At 49.2% G+C, this 10,614-nt stretch overlaps 1 protein-coding gene across 1 annotated transcript; it reads left to right on the top strand.

Moving 5' to 3' along the window:
* Nucleotides 1-251: 251 nt before the first annotated feature.
* On the top strand, nt 252-9,046 carry RIT1 (Ras like without CAAX 1). The gene is made up of 5 exons (XM_054001438.1): nt 252-413; nt 910-966; nt 2,771-2,844; nt 4,539-4,730; nt 6,606-9,046. Exons 1-5 carry the CDS (start codon nt 317-319, stop codon nt 6,834-6,836), a joined length of 651 nt encoding a protein of 216 aa, XP_053857413.1. The 5' UTR covers nt 252-316; the 3' UTR covers nt 6,837-9,046.
* Nucleotides 9,047-10,614: the final 1,568 nt, after the last annotated feature.

Raw genomic sequence — 10,614 nt, 5'->3', positions numbered from 1 at the left:
CCTCCCGTCCCGTCCTGTCCCCTCCTGTCCTCTCCTGTCCCGTCCTGTCCCCGCCGTGTCCCCTCCTGTCCCCCTCCCGTCCCGTCCCGTCCCCTCCCGTCCCCTCCCGTCCCCTCCTGTCCCCGCCGTGTCCCCTCCCGTCCCCTCCTGTCCCCTCCCGTCCCGTCCCCTCCCGTCCCCTCCTGTCCCCGCCGAGCCGCCGTCGGGCCCCGCCCGCTGCGGGCCGGGGCGGGCCCGGGCGGGCGCTGAGGCGGAGGAGCCGCCGCCATTTCGGTGTCGCTGGGAGCGGGGCCGGGGCAGCGCTGAGGGGGCGGCGATGGATCCCGGAGCCCGCCCGGGTGGCGGCGGCGCCCCGGGGCAGTCCCGCGAGTACAAACTGGTGATGCTGGGCGCGGGCGGCGTCGGCAAGAGCGGTGAGTGCGGGGCCGCGGCCGCCGCCGGCCCCGGGACCCCGCGGGGCCGGGGGGAGCCGCGTTCCCTGACCAAAGCCCCGTTCTGGGCGCGGTGCCGCCCGTCCCGAGGTGTCCCGACCGCTCCCCGAGGCTCCCGGGGTGTCCCCTCCGGACAGTCCTGACCCCTCCCGAGGTGTCCTGACCCCTCCCCGACCCTCCCGGGCTGTCCCCGCCTGGCTGTCCCGGCTCCTCTTGGGACATCACGGCTCCTCCTGAGGTGTCCCCTCCGGGCTGTCCCGACCCCTCCCGAGGTGTCCCGGTCATCGCCTTCCGCCTCCGGCCGCGTCCCGGAGCTCGTCCCGCCTGAGGACGCGGGCGGAGCGTCCCCGGGCCGGTTGCAGCCCCCGCGCTCGGTGCAGGCCGTGCTCGGTTTGCTTCTGTGCCGTGCCTGTGCTAACGATGCGATCGGGGGAGCTGTGAGCTGAGCTGCTCAGTTGTTCCCCGATTTCTTCTTCAGCCATGACCATGCAGTTCATCAGTCACCGCTTCCCAGAGGACCACGATCCTACCATCGGTGAGGAAAATCTCTTTTCTGTTCATTCATTCCCTTGGCAGGTCAAGCTGTAACAGTCCTTTGCTTTAAAGTATTCAATTCAAAGATATCTATAAATCTGGCTGGAGATCGATCTCTGATCACTCATCCGGACGAGCATTCCCAGCAGGTCAGGGAGTGATCCAGGCAGTGCTGAACCTCTGGAGTGCTGTGCCCAGCTCTGGGACCCTCAGCACAGCAGGGACAGGGAGCTCCTGGAGGGCCTGGAGGGTCCCTGCCCAGGAAAGGCTGAGGGAGCTGGGGCTGCTCAGCCTGGAGAGGAGCCCCAGTGAGAGGAGCCCTCAGCCCCGGGTGTCCCTGGGTGTCCTTGTGTGTCTCTGGCTGTCCCTGGGTGTCTCTGGGTGTCTCTGGGTGTCCCTGGGTGTCCCTGTCTGTCCATGAGTGTCTCTGAGTGTCCCTGGGTGTGTCTGGATTTCCGTGGCTGTCCCTGTGTGTCCCTGTGTCCCCTGTCTGTCCCTGTGTCCCCTGTCTGTCCCTGTGTCCCCCTGTCTGTCCCTGTCTGTCCCTGTCTGTCCCTGTCAGTCCCTGTGTCCCCCTGTCTGTCCCTGTGTCCCCTGTCTGTCCCTGTGTCCCCTGTCTGTCCCTGTCAGTCCCTGTCTGTCCCTGTGTCCCCTGTCTGTCCATCCCTGTGTCAGGAGGGCAGAGCAGCCCCAGGCTCTGCTCCAGGCCCAGCGATGGCCCCAGAGCCCCGGGCAGGGCCTGAGCCCAGGAGCTGCCCCTGCCCAGGAGGCAGAACTGCTGCCCTGGGCAGTGCCAGCCCTGAGCAGAGCCCAGAGGGGCTGTGGAGCCTCCCTGCCTGGGTAGCCCAGAGCCACCTGGCCCCAGTCCTGTGCCCTGCGATGGCCCTGCAGGTGATCTGCTGTGGTCCCTTCTAACCTGAACCCTCTCTGTGTTTCTGTGGTTTGAGAGTTTTGAGAGTGGGGTGGGAATCCTGAGTTTCAGTTCTTTAGTCATTTTCCATCCATCCATTCAGGGCATGCCCTGTGTCTGTCTGTGTTGGTTGAAACTGCTGCTCAGCCATTTTTAGTTGTCTGTTCACAAAATCCAGACTCTGTGCTGTGATCAGCTCTTTGCTGTTCACTTGTCAGGCCAAATTGTTCTCTGTGTTTGAGAAATTGAGAGGGGTGAAAGTGCTCAACAGCTCACTCTGGTGCTGTGGGACCTCAGCAGCATCTCCAGGAGAAACCTGAACCAACAGTTACCCAGTGGAAGGAAAAGTGGGGGAAAAAAGCCAAATTCTTGCTGAGAATGGGTTCTTAAAGTGTCGGAGTGCTGACTGAGAGGGACAGAATATTTGTGTATTTATATATTTATAGACAGATAATTTTTATATCGTGTTTCTAATAAAATAACATTTACATCTATAATTATATTTATAACATTTACATATATAATGTTTCATCTATTTTGCTGATATTTATTCTAAGAAATTATATATTCTAAGAAATCAGCAGTTGTTGGTGACCAGTTCTTCCTTTGAACCACAGATCTTTTCTGGCTTTGAGGAACACAAAATGTTACTCCTCTGTGTTTTCCACCAAGGTGACCAAAATGAATTTCTGGGCTGTGGGCCCACCATTTTTGCACATGAAATGTTAAATCACACCAGAACAATTAGAAATTGAACTTCATTTAACTGAAACAAAGCTCAGACTGAGGTAGTCCAGTGCTCCTGGCAGGCTGGGTGGTTCTGGGGTAGCATTCTCTTGGTGAGCTGATGAGTGCTGTGCTTATGTCCCAATCTTTCTCCTGTCCTGGCATCCAGAGGACGCCTATAAAATCCGGATTCGCATCGATGACGAGCCTGCCAACCTGGACATTTTGGACACGGCAGGACAGGTGTGTGAGTAATCCCAGGTGAATGGAGAGCGTGTGAAGCAGCCTGTAATGGTCAGGTGTGGGGGCAGAAATCCTGCGTAGAGAATGTTCTGGTTTGGTTTTGTTTTATTCCGACCTGGGGGGTTGGAGCTCTTGTGGCTGGTGGTGCCTGGCTGGAGATGTGGTGCTGGTGAACCAGCAGCACCTGCTTACTCCACCACCTAAAGAAGATCAACAAGATCATAAAAAACATGAAACATCTACGAGCGAGACTTCCTTCTCTTTCAATAATTCCAAGAAACTGACCTCTTGTCATCATCGACTTAAAAAAGTGTTTTTTCAACATTCAAAAAATACTCCTCAATCTACCTTTTCAGTTCCAACCATCAATAAAAGAGAACCAATTTTTACAACTGTAAAAATAACAACTCAAACTTTAAATAGAACCAGAATGAGATTGCTAACTATAACAAACCAAAACTTTGTAATTATCTATTTACATTTAAAAAAGATTACCTTAATTAAGCTTTACAAAATTCAAAAGATTTACAGAATACATTATTAAATTATTCAAGTGTTTATTTATTATCTAAGTTGCAAATTCTTACAAACAAAATTAAGTTTTAAAGAAAAACCTATACTAAGTAAAAAACCTTTTAAGTACTATAACTCTCTTTGTTGCTGTTGCATTGAGGACAGTTGAATAAAGTGATACAAAGACTCCGAGGTCTCAGAAGGAAAATGCAATTTTATTAGAAAGCACACACTTTTTATAGACAGTTATGATACAGGTGGACCTGATTTGTCCTCAGTCAACACCCCTCACACCATTTTGTAATCAGGAACAACACCCTTCTTGCACCTCTTACAAGTAAACAACACCGGCTGCAAAGATTAAGAATTGTTCTAATTCCTTCTCTGAACTTTCCCAAAATTTCACAGAGCAACGCCTGGGAAAGTTTATCTGCCTTTCTTCTCTGAGCAGTTCTCAACATCCACATCTCCACTATCAAATCAGAGAAAACACATAAAAACAAAACCAGACAACCAACAGCTGCTGGTAAATCATGTGTCAGTGGGGTTTCTGTGTCAGGGCAGATTTGGGGACCATCCCAAACACGCCTGGGGTGGGGACATTGACACCCAGGTGTTCACACAGCTGGGTTTGGAGAAAAAATCAGGTTTGGTGAGAAAACCAGGAACTCATTTCGTGATAGGTTTTTCTTTGAGCCGGCTGTTATGAGCCCTCAGAGGAACCCATCACACCCGAGAGAGCTCAGCTACCCCGAATGGCATAAGATTAGCAGGATGGCTTCTGAGGTAGTGTTGGAAACAGAAAAAGGTTTAATAAAAGGCAAAATAGCAAAGCTCTTACAGAGGAAAACAGAGCCAGGGGCAAGAGGTCCTTGGTCCTGCTAAAACACCCCACAAAAGGGATTATTTCCTTTGTTCTTGTTTTTTTCTAGTGAATTACCTGGGCTGGACCTCTTGGCCTCTGTCCAGTTGGGCAGCCCCAGGTCTGAGGTGAAGTCCCAAAGGTCTGATGAGGTGTCTTTTTACCAAATTGAGGAGAGAAACTTCTGGGCTTTTTGCCTTTTTAAGCAAAGAATCATTTAAGTCACTCTGTCAACAGGGGCACTTTCCTCCAATTACATTTGTGGCACTGAAATGCCACTGGAGCTGTATGGGACTAAAGTGCCACTGTGTGTTTCCAGGCAGAGTTCACAGCCATGAGGGACCAGTACATGAGGGCTGGCGAGGGTTTCATCATCTGCTACTCCATCACGGACCGGCGCAGCTTCCACGAGGTGCGCGAGTTCAAGCAGCTCATTTACCGCGTGCGCCGCACCGACGACACCCCCGTGGTGCTGGTGGGCAACAAGTCTGACCTGAGCCAGCTGCGCCAGGTAAGGGCCACGGGGAGCCCTCCTCAGCTGCTCTTCCTGGTGGGAAATGCAGCGGAACCAGAGGGCTTGGTCCCTTCCCTTGTGTTTTGTTGGGTCGTCTCCGTGGCGAGAGCGGTGCTGGTTTCATGCGGAGTGTGGTGAAAAGCAGGTGCGTGTTTTTCACCACAGCAGTCACAGAAACAGAGTCTGTTGGACTGTCAGTTCCTTGTTGGGACCCTGCTTACTGAGAATTTTAGACCTTCTGTGCTGACAGAACAAGAGAACACTGCATTTCACCTGAGGCCGTGGAGAAAGTTTCCAAAACTGAATAATAAAACTGAGATTAGGAGTGTGTAGTTTGAATAGAAGTATGTAATATCACATGGTAAAGAACTCAGCGTTTAAGAGAAACAAAGTGTGTTGGAACACTGGTTACTGAGAATTTTAGACCTTCTGTGCTGACAAAACAAGAGAACACTGCATTTCACCTGAGGCCGTGGAGAAAACTTCCAAAATTGAATAATAAAACTGAGATTAGGAGTGTGTAGTTTGAATAGAAGTATATAATATCACATGGTAAGCAACTTAGAGTTTAAGGTTTTAGAATATAGTAATATATATAAAGCAAGATGGAGGTTTTAGGGTGAAGGCTGTTCCTTCTTCACCTTCTTCTCCATGGGTTTGGGTGGTTTTGTGTAATTGGATTTAAAAATCCACATTGCGGGTCACGAGTGATTAATTATTAGGTTAAAAGTAAAAATAATTTAGGTGTCATTTCTTGATTGGACAGTTTATCCTTAAAAGGCCTTGTAGAGAGAGAGATGGGGGGGCTCCTTTTTTTTTTTTTTTTTAGTTTGTTAGAGTAAAATGCAGTAGAACTCAAAATTTGTGGGACTATAATATAGTCTCATACATTTAATCCTGACCCTGGCAAAAAAAAAAATATAAGACTGCACAAAAATCTTTGTGTTCAGCTGATCCTGGGCTTTGCTTTGTTTTAAATTCCTGATTTGCTGGTAGATGTGAAGCTGGATGTGCCCTGGCCATGGGCTGGCACCCAGAACACCCCATGCCCTGGGCTGAGCCCCCAGTGTGGGCAGCAGGAACGGAAATTCTGCCCCTCTGCCCTGCTCAGGTGAGACCCCACCTGCAGAGCTGCCCCAGCACAGGCAGGAGCTGGAGCTGCTGCAGAGATCCAGAGGAGGCTCCAGGAGGAGCAGAGGGATGGAGCAGCTCTGCTGGGAGAAATTGGGAATGTTGAGCCTGGAGAAGAGAAGGCTTTGAGTGGCCTAACCAGGACTTGAACGAGCTCCAGGAAAGATGAAGAGGGAATATTTACAAGTGCCTGGAGTGCCAGGACAAGGGGGAATGGTCTCCCACTGCCAGAGGGCAGGGTTAGATGGGATATTGGGAAGAAATTCCTCCCTGTGAGGGTGGGAAATTATGGGCCCTGGCACAGGTTGCCCATAGAATTTGTGTCTGCCCCATCCCTGGAGTGTTCAAGGCCAGGTTGGATGGGGCTTGGAGCAAGAAAGCCTTAGAAAGGTTTTTCCTGGGTCTGGGAAGTTGTTTGACAAGCACAGCAGCTTTTGACAAGGAGAAGGAAACTTCCTTAACTCACCAAACTACCAGGGCTGAGGACTGCTCGTGTCAGACAGCTTGGAGGTTTAGGTCAAAAAAAGGAATATTCTTTGAAGTTTGTTTTTTGTGAATGTCCAGAGAGTCTCTTGCATTGCCAGAGAAGTGATGAGTGAAAGCAGAGAAACCTTTGGAGCTGGGTGGAAACAATCTGTGCTGGGGCTTGGAGCAGGGGGACAGTGAGCAAAACAGGGAAAGGCAAAGGAGTAAAGTCCTGGGCTCTGGCTTCCCTGACCAGGGTGTGCTCTCGTTTTCCAGGTGTCCAAGGAGGAAGGCTCTGCCTTGGCACGGGAATTCAGCTGCCCCTTCTTCGAGACGTCGGCCGCGTTCCGGTACTACATCGACGACGTGTTCCACGCGCTGGTGCGCGAGATCCGCCGCAAGGAGAAGGAGGCCGTGATGGCCATGGAGAAGAAATCCAAGCCCAAAAGCAGCGTCTGGAAAAGACTCAAGTCCCCCTTCAGGAGGAAGAAGGATTCGGTCACTTGAACAGAAAATTCCTCTGCAGAACAGGACAAAAGCTGTGACCTTTTGCAGCCAAAGGAGCTCGGTGACAACGCTGACGGGATGTGTGACGCCTGAGGGGACTTTGTGAGGGAATGCCTAACTCTGCCAGTTGTTTTTGTTTAGAACCATGTTGCCTTGATTCTGGGTGTTGAACTTCAGACCCAGTGACAGTTGTACTTTGTTGTCATTTTTTTACTGGACCCAGCAGGCGTTGCCCATGGGTTTGTGGCCCTGCACTTTGGAGTGTTTGTCCTTGGTCACGGTGCCCTGGGAGCTGAACTGTGCAAAGCATTGCTGGAGTTGGACCCAGCCTCATTGAATCTGTGGTTTTCCCAGTTGGAAAAGAGGATTTTGCTGCTCTCCACAACAGCAGCCCACAGTGTGAGAGGCTGAACAAAGTGTCATGGCCTTAGAGGTCACCAAATTTCTTGGCTGGAATTTCTTCTGCCCTCATGGAACAGATTTCTTTCCAGGAAAATTGACATGGAATACTTGTGTGCAAGCTCATCCAAGTGATCAGTTCACCAGCAGTGCTGTAGGTGGGATGTAAACAAGCCAGAATCACAGAATCATTTCAACTGGAAAGACTTCTGGGATCAGTGAGTCCAACCTGTGACCCAGCACCACCCTGTCACCCAGAGCAGGGCATTCAGTGCCACATCCAGTCCTTTAAACACCTCCAGGGACAGTGACTCCACCACCTCCTGAGCAGCCCCTTCCAAATTCCATCACCCTTTGCCCTAAAGGCACACTGTGACTTGGCAGCAGTGCAGGGACATGTGGGATTTTCCTGCTGCAAACAGCACTGAAGATGTGATGTGCTGGAGAAACCAGAGCTTGGAGCTTCCTGGCTTGTTACAAATCCTGGTGGGAATGGGGCACTGGCTTATTTGGTCAGCTCTGTGATGTCCTAAAGGCAACAGTGATTTTGGGGAACTGTTTTGCAGAGAAAATGGCTGATGCTGAGGGTCTGGGCCCAGAACTGCCATTCCCTGGTCCTGGTGAGGCTCTCCCAGTGCAGCCTGAGCATTGCTGGAGCAGAGCAGGGCAGCACAGGCCCAGCAGCTCCTCCCCTCCCTGACCTCACCTGTGCAGGTGACCCAGGCACTTTCTGGTGCTCAGGAAGAAGGATTTGAGGGACTCTGTGCCCTGGAGCTGATTGATTTTACAGCAGTTTTGGGGTCAGGTGCCTGGTGCTCCTCTGGATTTTGCTGTTTAACAGCAGGACAGATCACAGCTGGGCAACTCAGCAGTTTTTCTGCACCAAGTGCCTGGAATCCTTCACTGTGAGAGTGAAAGAGCTGATTAGACTGAAGTGATCTTCCTGATCACCTCTCAGATCTGTGCTGGCAGTGCCATCCAAACTGAAAACCCAGCTGTACAAGGGTTGGTAAAGGAAGTGAGGATTAAAAATATATATATCTATATATATATATGTAAAAAAACTCCTTGTTACCTAAGACAGGGATGGAAATCCTGTGCCTGTTGGTTTGAAGAATATTTTCTTTGTAGAAGACTTAAAAGAGAAGTGTGGCAGGGGCTGCATTTTATATTTGCTTTGTGATGAGCTGAACATTTAAATTGGTTTCCATTTCTCATCTCCTCCCAGTGCTATGCTGCTCTGGCAGCAATCACAGAATCAAAAAATGGCTTGGAAGAGGCTGAGGAGAATTCAGATTGTTCAGAATTTCAGACTCTTCCCCCTTCCTGTGTGAGCAGCCAACACTAATGTTCTCATTTTTGGATTACAAGCTATCTAAAACTCAGATAAAAAGCCAAAAACTGGAGGAAGAGGAGGAGGAAGGAGCTGAGAAGTGGCTCCAGAGCATTTTTTGGGTCTGTCAGGTGTTTCAGAGCTGGGGCCTGACGGTGGTGATGCATTTTCCAGTGCTTTTCCCTTAAATCTCCATCAGCTCTCAGAGCACAGCAGAGGTGCTGAATGCTGTACAGGACTATTTTTACCCCTAAAAAAAAAAGAATTCTGTGCCTTACCTGAGTCCTGCAGTGCAGTTTAGGTGTTTACTAATGCCTGTTGCTTCTAGAATTCGTAGAGCAGAACAGCAGCCAGCACTTTTTTTTTTTCTCTTTTTTTTACACAGTGTTATTCAAAGAGTTTTATTTTTTGTCATGTATAAATTTGTACACAGAACAATCCTTTTATTTGACACAATATATATAATTTTTAATACAAACCTTTGCATTGGATGTGTCATTCTGTGGTGGGGTTGCTCAGCCTGAGAGTGCTGTGGAAAAAAATGGATTTAAGTGGTGCAAAGCCTAATGATTCCATGAGTCTGGTGCTAATCTGTTGAAATATGAACATTTTCCACCTGTATTGCTTTTCTCTGGGGTGATTTTCCAAGGGCAGCTACAGGGAGGGCAGGAGGAGCTGCCTGAGGTAATTTGTCACATTAAGCATTTCTCTGACTCAGAGATGGGGCAACTGAGAGGCATTTAAAAACTTCTCTTCCATTTCTAGTCTCATGTGAAGGGTGAGACAGCACAGATCTTATAATTCACACTATCACAAACAAAACCCAACTATTTCTTAATTAAAATACATTATAAGAGTTTCTTAATCTATCACCTTTAACTACACTATACTAAAAATACCTTAAAACTAATAATCTAAAATTACCTCTGCTATATCCTACTACAGTACACCTTTCTTAATTCTATTTTTCCAAAATACCTAATCTAATTTACAAAACTATCCTTTAAAACTTATTTTTAATTCCATTTCTCTCTCAACAATGTCTGTTTTATTCTATAAAATTTCTAAATAATTTCTTATCTCCAAGTTTACATACAAATACCAAATACATAAATCTTCTATCAGGCTTTAAAAATTCTCTGAAATAATTCGCCTCTAGAGTCCTCATGTGGGCAAAATGTTCAAGTTATTTGGAAATACAGATATTCTCTGCAAAAAGTATCAGAAATATATATATATATAATTCTTATACCCTAGTTCTTTACAGGTGGATTTGATTGGTCCTTTAATTTTATATATATAAAATTCATCCTAATATTTGCGAAAAGCCAACAAAATGCTGTGTATTTATATCAGGGCCGCGGGCAGAGCCCGAGGCTGCCCCGGCCGTGCCTCACCTCGCCCCGGCAGCGCCGCCGCTCCTGCGGGGCAAGGGGGAGCCCGGCTCGGAGCAAACCCCGCTGCTCTCAGCGGCACAGCCGGGGCAGGTGGGAAGAGAGCGGGGGCTGAGCTTCCATGCTCGCCACAAAACCATCTCGCTTTTCATGGCTCGTCGAGCCCATTCTGTTCCTGCTTTCTTTTCTTTTCTTTTTTTTTTTTTTTTCCTCTCTTTTTATGATGCAAATCCTTTTGTTTCTGTCCGGCTGAATGGGGTAAGAAGCTGGAACCCGCCGGTTTTGAAAGGCGTGCAGTGCTGGACGCGGGAGTCAAGCAGAGAAGGGTGAAGAGAAATTCCCTTTCACATTCTGCACACTGAGGAGAAGATAATCGGTGACTGCACTCGGGCTGAAGAGCTTCGGCCAACTGCTCAGTAACTCTGCTTATGGCCCTGGTAATGAAGGGGAAATACCAGCCTTAAATAAACCTCTGTGTTTGACTGGGCATCAAATTTAATGCCTGCACAAGAATCCCAGAATGGTTTGGGTGGGAAGGGCCTTAAATCCCACCCAGTGCCACCCCAGCCATGGCAGGGACACCTCCCACTGTCCCAGGTGCTCCAGCCCCAGTGTCCAGCCTGGCCTTGGGCACTGCCAGGGATCCAGGGGC

Source organism: Vidua macroura, chromosome 29 (genome assembly GCF_024509145.1).
Source record: "Vidua macroura isolate BioBank_ID:100142 chromosome 29, ASM2450914v1, whole genome shotgun sequence".
NCBI lineage: Eukaryota > Metazoa > Chordata > Aves > Passeriformes > Viduidae > Vidua > Vidua macroura.
The sequence above is the reverse complement of the archived record's forward strand: the minus strand, read 5'-3'. Positions and strand labels throughout refer to the sequence as shown.